This window comes from Patagioenas fasciata, chromosome Z, assembly GCF_037038585.1.
Source record: "Patagioenas fasciata isolate bPatFas1 chromosome Z, bPatFas1.hap1, whole genome shotgun sequence".
Classification (NCBI taxonomy): Eukaryota; Metazoa; Chordata; class Aves; order Columbiformes; family Columbidae; genus Patagioenas; species Patagioenas fasciata.
Window position 1 is genome coordinate 66,690,887 of NC_092560.1, and position 12,753 is coordinate 66,703,639.

The 12,753-nt window shown below is 37.8% G+C and overlaps 1 protein-coding gene across 16 annotated transcripts in view; it reads left to right on the top strand.

Annotated features, from left to right (window-relative positions):
• The window catches only part of ERBIN (erbb2 interacting protein), a 118,692-nt gene that overhangs the window by 58,865 nt on the left and 47,074 nt on the right, over positions 1–12,753 (top strand). For all 16 annotated transcript variants that reach the window (XM_071802642.1, XM_065860139.2, XM_065860137.2 and 13 more), the window contains one exon: positions 12,622–12,700. In XM_071802642.1, the coding sequence (XP_071658743.1) occupies positions 12,622–12,700 (79 nt within the window). The remainder of the gene's footprint in view (positions 1–12,621; positions 12,701–12,753) is intronic.

Genomic DNA, 12,753 nt, shown 5'->3' on the forward strand with positions numbered 1-12,753 from the left:
GTTTGTTGGCTTAAGTGCCTTTCCCTTTCTGTTTACCAGTCTACTGTGGCAACCATGGAACATTTTTCTCTTGACAACTGCAAGCCTATTCTATTTCCTTGTGTCTCTTTTTCTCTTGGTAAGAATTTACTACTCCGTTCCCCACTGTCCACGATTGTTCTGGTGTGTGTCTCTAATAGAGCCAAATAAGAGTGGCTTTAATAGTTTTCCAAGACTATTTTCAAAATCTCTGATTCTTCCTTTTTCTTCTGTAGATGTTGAAAGAATAAAGTATGGATGCAGTAGACTTGATGGGTGGTACAGGAATTTCTTTCCCTTAATTTATTGAAAAGAATACCAACCTGAAGATTAATCATCAGTCTTAGTGTAGAATGATGAAAGGTGCCAAATTCTAAAAAAATTGAGTGTGCTTTTCAGATTCCTGTGCTTGTGGCAGGGGAAGGTGATGGTTCCTGTTTTTGTCTTGTAGTGTTGATATACCATGTTTCCTTTTCATGTGGATGGAGCGAAGTCATAGTGTGCAGATGCCTTTGGATCAAAAATGCATTTAGTTTTAAAGGTTGTATTTTAGAAGAAGAGTTAGTTAGACTTCAGTTTTCAAATACCACTGTATATGAAATTTGATAGGATTTTTGTGTAAGATAGTTGAGCTGTTCGTGGTGTAGGCAGAATTGAATGTATTGACCAAAGAGAATAATTTAATTCTAGAGAGCTGAAACAAAAATGCAGAATGAAGCTTCAACTTTAAAATGTGTTCAGGTTACCGCATGAATTGCAGTCTGGCTCACAGAAGGAGACCTGTTGCACAGTAAATCATCCAGTTCCAAGTAGAACTAGATACATACACATAACTGAGCATAATATTTGATGTTTAGATGAAAGATCAAATTGCAGATTCTTCAAGGTAACAGATGGTTACAGAAAAGGTATTAGTCCAAGAAAGCAATCTTTTTATGACCTTTTAATAGCTCTTAAAAGGTCTTGCCTTTTTAATTTCAGATTTAAATGCATCTAATTTCATATATGCAATATATAAACCTGTAACAGAGAGACACCAGATATGCAAGAGTGGGTGCTTATTTAATAATATTAATCAGAACAAGGATTCATCTAGTCGAGTGTCCTGTCCTCGAGAGTGACAAAAAGCAGAGGTCTAGGGAAGATATAGTAAAATATGGAAAGCCAGCAGACATTTATGTCTCACTGTATGCTCCCAGTGTCTAGCAGCTTGTGGTTTTGGGCCTTCTTGAGACAGACAAGGTGGGGTTTTTATTTAGTAGTCTTTGTTTGACTCCTCCCCTGTCAATATATTTAGTCTTTGCCTGAAGTGATGTACATCTTGAGGCATGTGCTGAGCTACTGAGTACAAACCTCTAATGATTGTGTGTTCTGGAGTATACAGAAGTCTTTGTACAAGCATTTGGTTTGGAATTTATTATTCATGGCTGCTGAAGAGGTCACGGCATAGATGTAGCTTAAAATACCGAACTGCTGCTGTATGTGCAGTAAGCATGTAACAGAGTTAGTTTTAGCTTTGCCTTTAGTCTTAGCAATAGGCAATAAATTCTATAGGTTTTTTTGGTAGTGAGTACATAATTTGTTCTTCTATGGCATTTTAACCTGATTCTTTCCAGGTATGCTTCAGCTTTGAAAATTTTACCTGAAGCTTGATGCTGTCGTAGTCACAAAGATGAAATGATACTTGAACAAAGGTTACAATAGATAAACTGCGTCTCTATACCAGAAATTACATCCTGGACTCTAGAAAGCATCAAGAGATGCCCTTATCTCTGAGTCCTACTGGCTTACGTCCTAAAAAGAACTTGCAGCACACAGAATGTAAGACCCACCTAGAAAACTGAGTGTTTATTTGTGAAGCTAAAATAAAATTTAAAATTTGAAAATCCTCTGTACCCAAGTTATTTCATGTATCAACAGTTGTACAGAAGGAAAACAAACAAAACACCAAAAAAACCCCACACAACACCACTCTTCACCCCTAAATCTGTCTCTTTCAGAGTTTCTTAACTTTTACGGCTCTGGGATGCCAAGCCTTAGCCTGCACCTAGCACAATGTGGAAGGCTGTCAAAGAAATATTTTTACCTCTTCTTTGAAGAAGAGGAAAGCGTGCATGTACAGTGTGTGATGACATACACATGGGCAGAAGAGTTAGCTTTACAGGTTACTGGAATCAAGTGATTTGAAAGACTGAAGCATGCCATGCGATGACTGCCAGGGAAAATAGGCTTTCCCGGAAGGCTGGAAAATGTGCTTGAAATCACTTATGACTATGAAGTTAGCATAGTGGGAAACAGTGAGATGGTTGCAGGTGGTAAAAGAACAATGATTTTTAAAGTTCTGTATTATTCAGGCCTTTGGAGGATTAAATACCAAGAAAATAACGAGCAAGACAAAAATAAACATGGTGGTTTGGAAAGAAGACTGTCTTCAGTAGTCTGTTAGATATTGAGATGCAATTCTCTTTCACTGCAATGTTACAGCAAATTTAAACATGTCAATTTGTCAGCCTGTGTTGCAAGGAATGTTCATGGGAAAATACACAAACCAAATAAAAGAAAACAAACATGCCCCCCTCCTACCATATCTGTCTATAAAATTATTTTAAGTAATTTTAAAGAATGTTGTTAACAGATGCAAATTTAGACCAAATATGTTTTCTTTGGTGTTTTAAAATCATCTGCTGATTTGGCAAAATAGCTTTAGTATGCTGTGTGCCAGAAGTTGGTGAGTTGGAAAATGAGAATTCAGGCGAGTATTTAGTCTTATGTTGCCCATCTGGTGCATTTAGGAATATGGTTTTCAAAGGAAATGAGAATTATTCATAGTTAATAGGGAGACAGATCCAAGTTTTATTTTCCACAGGGAGAAGTGAGAGAGGAAGATCATGAATACAAAAAAACCTGCTGTAAATTTGCTTTTCTCTGCGTCTACTGGGACGGATGGGGAAGGGCAGATGGGAGCAGGAGTTTTATATCATCCGTGATAGTGAAATAAAAGATAATTGATCCGCTGCTGACTCTTGAGTCTGTAGCTTTACTATAATGTATTATTATCTAGAGGTCATAAATTTATCCTAAATATAGGCAGCTATTCTATCTAAAGTTCTTCATTCAAGTGTTTACAGTGTATTTTTCTTAAATGTATTGTCTGTCTTTGCAGAATTAAATTATTTCTGTGTGTAAGAGGGGATGTGAACAGACTAGAATTTCAATGCGGTTGAAACAAGGTTAATACAGATCTCATCATGAACTCTAAAACATTCTTGTAACACAGAAAGGGTACTGTAGAAGTAGTTATGGGGTTTTTAGAGATGGATTTGCACTTAAAGTCAGAATGTACCTTTGTTTTTGTAAAGGGATGTGCTTTGAGTGACAGTCATCACATATCAACCAAAAGTGACTGGGTAGGCAACACTGAATTTGCTACCCAAGGTGGTAGGAGATTCGGGGGGAAAAAAGCAGAGCAGCTTTACATGTTTATGTTACACTTCAGTTTCAGGTTACTCAGGCGAGTCACTCCAGCCATGAATTAGACATAGCTGGAAACAACCTGAACCTTGATAATTGTCCAGGACAGCATTATGAATGAAACTGCTGCCCACAACCTTCCCAGTGTTCCACATTTTGCAATTTTACCCTGCCCTGGCATGTTTAGGTTTATGTAAATCAGTATGTCAGGCATGTCTTCAAGAAGTAGCATTATTGGTTTAAAAAAGCTTTAAACTTAATTTTTTTTTTTTTTTTTTTTTTTTTTTCCGGAGAAAAAGCATTTAGGAATCCATATTGCTACTCAGGCTCCATTTCCTTTATATTGTGTAAGGAATGTGGCTAGAGTATGTCTGGAGATACCTTACTCTAAAAATTGAAGTTCTTTCAGACAGTTTGAAGGTGAATGCTTGGAAGACTCCTGTCGGCTTGCTGGAGTATTCTAACTGTGCCAGTACATGTGTATAAAAGGAGTAAAAAGACCTCAAAACTATAAAAAACACCAACTAAACTGTTGCCTTTTCTCTGCCTGCATTGGCTCTTATACTTTAGCAACGCAAGTTATTGTTGTTGTAGAAAGTGATGAGGAGGCGTTATCCATTTAAACAGATCAGGAAGCTAACATACAGTATGAAATAGGATTCATTACTGTCTGAACATCACAGAATTGGTGTGACTTTTTAGCTTTCTGATTTAAACATGAAACTTTTGAATTTCATAAGTGGTCTCAAAACAAAAATTTTAGTAATACTAAACTTGACTGAGACTTGTAATGCATTCAGATGTATAAAAAGGCAATTTACATCTTAATACTTCTGCTTTTTCCACGTGTGGACACTTATTCTGCAAAAGAACCTTTTGGCTTAATTGAGAATAGATACTGTATTAAGTAAATGTACGTAGTTAAATACCCACCTTATTAACAATGTGAGTACCAAATATATTGCTGTTACCAACACTGTATTTTATTGTAAATGTAATTATAATAGTTACCACAACCAATAAGAGTACATTTTTCTTTAAAACTCATTAGAGAAACCTGATTTCCCTATGGAAGTATTTGATTTATTTATTTTCTTTTTTTAACTTTTTTTTTTTTTAATGAAAACACTGTTTAACTTGTTTTTGTCAGATTTGTAGCTTGACTGACATTTTTGTGTTAATCGTTGCTGGGACTGTACAAAAGTTACTTATTTACCCATATGAAACACCTCCAAACAGTCCTCCGAATAAAGCTTTGACTTCCATTTTTCATTGTGTAAACTTAAAAAAGGAGCCCCCAGCATACTCATAGCTTACAGTCCTGCAAGTGAGTATCATTAAAGGGAGGACAAATGAGGAAGGAAACCTTACAACTTTCGGAATGTGCAGAACTGAAGAAAATAACTTTGCAAAGTGAGGATGGAGAGGTGAATCTGCTTACTAAGCTGCAAGTAGATATTGTCAAGCGATGTAACTTAAAAGAAAAATCAGAAAATCCAGTGGAGCTGGTTTTCAGAAGTTTGTAAACATTTTTTAAAGATTTCTAGATTCGCAAATTCTGTGTCACTCTTCTTTGCTGAGTGACAATAAACCCTGTGGCAGATGCTGTTAACCCCTGCCCTCCCCACTAAGGAAAGGGAATAGGAGAAGGGAGAGAGACTTAGAAGTTGGAAAGTTTAAAATGCTAAGTTAAAAGTTAAAATAGTTAAAAATTATTAATAATACCACTAATAAGAGAAAATAATGCAAAATACATTAAAACAATATTGAATTTCCCAGCTGGGCATAGCCACATCTCGCGAGAGGGGCAATGAGAAACAGGTGACCAAGAAACTGACCAACTGTGTATAACATCCCATTCACATGAATACTTTATATAAAGTGGGAGATCACGAGGATCCTGTCCCTTTTCCTTTTGTCTTCTTTTCCCTTCTGCTTATGGCTGACATTAGGAGAGGACCTTGCTAGTTGTTCCTGCAAACTGAGGCCTAGTGAGAGACTGAATCCAGCTCCGGTTGGCTGCAGAGTCCAATCCAGGACTTCGGGTGCGAGCTCTGCAGTTGCTGAGACTTTCAAGATTGGTTTTGTATATTTTGTATTATTTTCTCTATTCTTATTAGTAGCATTAGTAAAACATTTTTAATATTTCCAACTCTCTTCTCTCTGTCCTTCTTTCCCTCCCAATCACCTGTCCTTAGTGGGAAGGGGGGAGAGGGAGGGGCAAAAGGGGAAAGCGGGGCAGGGAGAGGAGGTTAACAATACATCTGCCAGGGTTTTATTGTCACCCCGCAATCTTAACCCTGGACAGTCAATTTAGGTCACCTGTTCTGTCTGGCCCTCCCTGTGAGTATGCCAGGCAGATGAAATTTATCAGTGACCTTGGCTGCCATAGCAATAAGGATAAACCTGGGCCTTTTCTGCATACCTTTCCTACTGTTTGTCAGCTCCGGAGCGAGCACTGTCCAAAATAACGTGCAGCCAACTTCAGGAAAATGCAGTTACTTAGGAGAACCTAGCTGAAAGGAAAATTCACTAAAAGAGAATTGGTCTTTTTTTAACCAAAACCAGAACACCTTAATGAAAGCAAAATTTTTTCTAGGGAGGGAACTTCCTCACGTAAACAAAGTGGAGAGAGTAGAGAATGAAAAGCTATGTAAGTGTATTAAAGTTGGTGTTTTATTAAATCTTTAACAAGTGTATAGATGGTAAATCTATGACAGATTCATTTTTTGAGTTGTACTTCTTGAGAAAGATAGGGGTTTTTTTTTGACAGGTCTCCAAGCTTGCATATTTTTGCCTTTAGTAAGAGACAGACTGAAAGCCATGGCTTCTGTAATGCTTATATACAAGGAAAACCAAGTTGCAAGAAATTTTACAGTTCTGACACTGAGAGTGCAAAAGAAGCAACTAATGTGACATAGAGCAGGTTTCAAAAGCTTTGGGATATCTGTTTGCAGAACTATACAAGCGTATATTTGCAATGATTGCTTCTTTCCCTTGAAGTGAATGATTGATTTTAGTGTACGTTTTCACTAAATAAGCCAGAGGCTCCAAAGCTGCTTGGTGATGACCAGCATACTGAGTACCACCTTGTGCACAGGTACGTGAAGGCCAACCTTCTGCCATGCTGCAACTCCAGCTCTGAGCAAGAGGTGCTACTGCTGTCCCGCAGCCTGGCCAGGCATCTTGTGGCAACCTGAGATTTTGGTTAATTTGAAAACAGCTGTGGCAGGGGATCGTCCAAGAATTTTGGAAAGGGGAACGAATGTTGAAAAGAAAGGATGGATGGGTCAGCATTGTGCAGTGAATTGATTGGGCTCTAACACACTGCTTACTTTGAACAGTAAAAAATGGTGCTTTTAATTCAGAAGATATGCGGAAGTCCAAAATTAAAGTGAGTTATCTAAATATACAAGAATACAGACAGTGACTGGTAGTTTAGTCTAAGCTTTTAGTTTAAAATTTCAGCTTGTGCAACAGATTTTACATAATCTTTGGGAGAGCTGTGTTGTGTATCCTTGGGCTCTGAAAATATTTTTATTGCCATTTGATCCATGTTGTAGCAGAGACCTGAGTGGAAGAACAAACAAAAGCTGCTCTTTTTGTGGTGAAGCAGCTTTCAGGTGGGTCCTAATATAATAGCTCCTTGGCCAGAAGTTGAGACCAGGATGAGTAGATTAGCTGAGGGAAGAATGTATGTAATTAAGATTGCTTTCATATTCATGCAAACAGAGCTTGTATGTTTGCATCTTCTGTACTTGTAAGGGTGCAGAGCAGTATGGGTGCACAGCAGGCTGTAGTTTCATTAATTTGCAGTAAGAGGGTTTTTTGGTGTGCCTGCTGTTTGGAGGGAAATTCTTTTTTCTCACATTTCCCACAAACTGAGAGATCTTGCTATATACTCCTTTGGGAACATTACCCATGTGGCTTCCAGAGGTCTCATATATGAAAGTGATTTTCTTTCTCTGCACCTTTTTGGAATGAATCAATACCTTTTTGGGCAGGTGGGGGCATGGGAAAAGCCTCTTTAAAAAAATTTCTGTGTGAGAAGAGGTAAAACTTGGGTTGGAGGCACTGCTGCTGGATAGCAGTAGTGGTTTCAATAACTGAAATCTGGGTATACTACTTTTAGCATTTGATTGTGAAGAAAAATGTGACTACATGACTAGAGTACGAACAGCAGAGCAAGCCTCAGTCTGCAGTAGAGCTGAAACAGCAGCGTACTGGAGTGTCAGCTCTGGGATCCATTGCAGTGAAGGATACTGCCAGCAGCAGATGTGGCTTGCACAATTTTCTGTAAATCCAGAATTGCCAGTATTTGAGTGAAAAATCTTATCTGATGGAGAGAAAAAGTTGTCCCAGTTTTCTCTCCTGCTCTGCAAGTTACACTGGCCCTGGAGACAGGAAAGGATTGTGCTATGTAGGGGAGGAGATAAGTGTAACTCCAGATGGTGAGTGGGACCCCAATTATACTTACAATTGCCTTAATCCAGTCTAAACAAAGGGAGGGACATTTGTGCACATTTGCTCTGAGGAGCTGTGCCAAAACAATCATTGCTCTCCGGGGAGTTAGTGATCAAGCGAAATTCCCTATTTCACCCGTGTTATGTGATCCAGAACTGAGGTTGATTACCTTCAGATTTGTGGTCATTGACCCGAAATCCCTGTACGACCTTTTTGGTATGCCCTTTGGGCATGTGCTGCAGCTGGTCTGGGATCCTGATTAAACAAAACTTCTAGGTTAGGCTGGTTAGCTGGTGAATTTTTGCTAAGTAGAGTTCTGAATGATGAATGCTTTCTGCTTTTGGCTTAGTCCAGATAAGAATTTTAGATTCCTCTGCCTTACTTTACTGCCAAATTTTCCTTAACAATCTTCCAGTCCTGCCCTTCCAGTTCTCCCTCCCCCTGCCTCCGGCCCCCGCCTTTCTCTCTCTCTCTCTCTCTTTTTTTGTTTGTTCTAGTGTTGTTTTTGGTAGAAACGGGCCAGAGAGTTTAAAAGTGCCTGAAATTTAGGAATATGGGGAGGAAGAAACAGACAATTAGATAATAAAAGCTATTACATAACATTATGTAAATATCACTTCTTTGGGAAACTACACTACAAAAAGAACTTCGCTCTCAATTCAGTTTGGATCTGGTAGTTATAATTTCCTGGTAATCTTCAATTCTGTTTTGTCCTGTTGTGCTCTGCAAATGGTCATAGTCCACAAGTGTGGTGGTTTGTACTTTTTTGGAAAACAGTAAGCATGATCTGTAAATCAGCTACAGCACTGAAATGGGTTGGGGGTGATGGTTGTTGTCATATAAAGTAGGAAACAGCAGGATAAAGAAATTGTCTATATGATGCTTTTCAAGGAAAGAGGGATAAGGCTGCAACAGAAGTCTGTTGCACTGTCTGTGTTCCTCTTCTTGTAATCCTTCACTATTAGTGTAGAAAGAAAGCAATAAAAAACCCAAAAGAAAAATGGAATGTAGAAAGGAATGTGGATCTCAGTTTGCAGGGCTCATTGGATCAGATGCTCATGGAGGGTGGGGGTGGCTATCAAATGAATTAAATAGCACAGTGTTACAAAAGAAGTGTGGTCACAGAGACCGTCGACATTTGCTGAACTTCCTTAACGGGGAAGAAGATTCAGTAAGCTAATGATCGATAGAAAGCGGAGAAGGAACAGATCCTCTTCTAAAGTGCACTTTACAGCCCTTTGTCCTTTTCTCATATCTGTTTCCAGTGTCTCTCTGCCTTCTTACTCTTCTTTCTTGCTTGCTTTTTGAATTTGCTCTCTTGGTAAAAGAACTAAAGGAATACTAATACAACAGTAACTTCATGTTTCTAGCATGCAGGAGGAATGCAGCTGAGGAAAAGTCAGCACCTGAAGGTTGTTGTAATGCCAGTTAGTAAAAACAACTTCCTGTCACATGGTGGAGGGGAGTAGTCTCCTGATTTTTTTTTTTTTTTTTTTCCTCTTCTGCACGTGTACTGCAAACATTAGGTATATTTCATGCTGTCATTCCTAATTTACTGCTCTTTGGAATGATGGCAGCCATTTATCCATTACTGAACTGTTGAGTGAGATTGGTAAAGATGGTGTGTACTATTACAATCCTGGCCCTAAGAAGAAGCAAAAATAAATTCACAGGCTCCTTCATTGTTAGCTTTCTCCTATCAGTTGAATTTCTGTTGTTAATTTGTTGTTAGAACTGTTACTGCCTCTTGCCCAAGGCATAGTCAAACAAGAGACTACTGTAGTGTCCTCCGATTATGTACAAAAGCATGCTGATTTAACATGTCTCTATTTGGATAGTTAATATTTTATTTGGCTGCTCTTTCGAAAGCAAGTTTACGTTGATGTTCTCCTCTCTAGCAGATGTGCTGTGTGTTTTCTTTTCTAGGTAGTTAACACAGAATTAAGTCTTCTGTGCTTCAATGAATTCTTGACACAGGCAGTGGAAACTAATATTAATATTAAAAACATGAGGTTTAACTTCTTGGACCAGAGCAATCTTTCATCCAAGGACCAAGCCAAGGCCAGTAGTCTGACCCTGTTTCAGGAAACTAAGCTTAGCAAATCTCTCAGTATGATTCCAAGAACAAAACTAATGTTACGGAGTGAGTCTGGAACACAACTCTGCCTTCATGGAAGAGTTTAGCAGTGGTTTACTCTGGTTAATGTAGATATTCATCTTAAGAGGTGAAGTTATATCATCAGCTATAAAGGGGTCTTGATGTACAATAAAAGACTGCTGCATACAAATCATCTGTAGCTTCATCTATACAGGCCTCTTACGTGTTAGATTTTTGTTCAACTGCCATGTCTCAGGATACTGCATCATGTTAGATGCTTTCTATCTGTATGTTTGGATATTCTTGTTTTGTGATAGAGGCTTCTAGCTACAACTGGAATTAAGATGATGTGTATTTAAATTTCCTGGAAATGTGTTTCTCTTAATACAAAGATTATATGACAGCAATAGGCAAGATAAATTTCTAGGCTTTCTATGGTAGTTTTCTAATATTTCTTCAAATCTGTCTTTGGACTTGAAAATATCACTGCTGCTTTCCAGAAATGAAGCTTTCTTACATTTTAGGTGTTACCTCTTTTGTTTTGATTCTGAACCGTGAAAGCGATGAGTTGAATCAGTACCCCCTGTCATCATATTCTGCTTCAGCTCCACTCGCAGCCCCAGTAAACTTCACATGGCTGAAGCTGTGTGTATAAAGCTAAGTTTTTATTTACACGTCTGTGCATATAAATGAACACACTTGATAGGAAAACGAAAGTGTCAGAAATCTTGGCCTATATTACAGTTGATGGCTCAATTCCTCCTAGTCCCCTCTGCTTCTACATTTTATTGTTCTCAAGTTCACCAAGCTATTTCCCAAAAGGATCCATGATAATTAGAGGTATTTAAACACCTGGTTTAACTCTGTGGCTTAGTGTGCTTTTCTTGCCTTTCACATCTCAGTAATAGAGTATAACACGTGGTATGAATAAAAACTAATAGCTTCAACCATTTAGTATGACAAAAAGATTTCTGTCAAGAAAGACCTTGAAGTCTATTTTGACAGAAATGGTGCTCCTGCTTAAGTTGAATTCATGGCAAAGTTGGCGTGGTGACTTTGCTCTTCAACATTACAAATTGACTTAATGTAAAAGTATGTGTTTTGTGACTACTTTCCTTGACTACTAGTATTGCCATCTATGAAGTCCTAATAGAGCAGGTCAGTCTTGTTACTGAACAAACATAGAAATCACAAAGCTCTAAGCTGGCAATATAAACTGTGGAATTCCTTATGTAAATAAAAACATTATTAGCAGTTAGTGCTTTGCCATGTTTTTTGTTTCATTATTCTCATAACAGATACATGCAGGGATATAATGAAGTCCCACCTGCCATCTGAATGGCAAGACACACTGTTCTTGCGTTTCTCTCTGCAGCTGGACTGTGAGAGAGTTTATGTTGCTTGGAGCAGCATGAAATTTCATGTTTTCGCTAGCCTAGAAGCAAGCATCCACAGAGGATAGTTCCTTCTTAGTGGTCACATTCCCTGGTTTCAGGAAGCCCACTCCACAAACCTGATAAAGCACATCAGATGCAGATAAAATTATATGCATTAATTGAAAGACAAAGAGCTAAGATTTCTGTTATCTGAAAAAAGTGTTGTTTTGAACTAATTTTATTTTACTGGCATATGGGTTTTTCTTGGAAAAAAACAGTGTATTCTTAATCCAGGTGGAAGGATTGAAGTATGAATGGTTGCTATACTTAGAACAAGTTTATTTAAAATCAAAACACCTGTCTCATGGTGTAAGAACGAAGTAGTGATAATTTGCGAAAGCAATTGCAGTTGTGATAACTATGGTTTTATTTGTTTTTATGGTATAGTAAATATTGAGATGGAAGTCTTGGGCAGTAGAATGATTCAGTACTGATTTCCTACTAATATGGTAGATACCTGTCTTGGATTTTCTAGGCCCGCTTTGTCAGTTTCTCACAAATATGAATTTGACAGATAAGTGGGTTGCAAATTTACTCTAGTGTTTCAGAAGATAACATTGGATGAAAAGTTTCTTTGTTGTATTAATATTCAGGCGTAATTGTTTGCAGTTTTAATCCTTCTCTACAAATAATCTGAAGCAAACAGCAAGCATATGTCACATTTTCGGTTATCTATTCAGAACTGTAAACATACTTTAAGATTTGAAACTTTACCATTTACCTGAATAATACAGAAGCCATGCATCTGACAAACAGATCCTGTTGGAAGCTTTGTTCTACCATGTGTATGAATGCCTTTTAAAAAAGAATTAATAAATGTGTAAAAGTACTTTAATATTTGGTAATCAGCAGTGGGAATTGTTAGTGTGCTGTTTCTGTAATGCTGCCTGCTGAGCTGCCTGCTAAGCTGCCATATGAAATGCTTTAGGAATAGGATAGTAAAAGAATGGTTATTGTATAAGTCTATTTCTTCAATGAAAATGGTATCTAAAATGAAATATCAGAGAACCAGTCCACTAGTTGCTAAAACTACTAGCCATAAAAACCTTAATTCTTTTATATGAGTTATTGTTATGCCTGTGGTGGAGTCTAATAAACTAAGACTGATTCTCTATGTCTCCCTGTATCTTGCAGGCATACAGGAGTTTCCAGAAAATATAAAAAACTGTAAAGTCCTGACAGTTGTTGAGGCCAGCGTAAATCCAATTTCAAAGTAAGTTTGTCATTTTTTTGAATGCTTTATATTTTGTGCAAACACTGCTGACT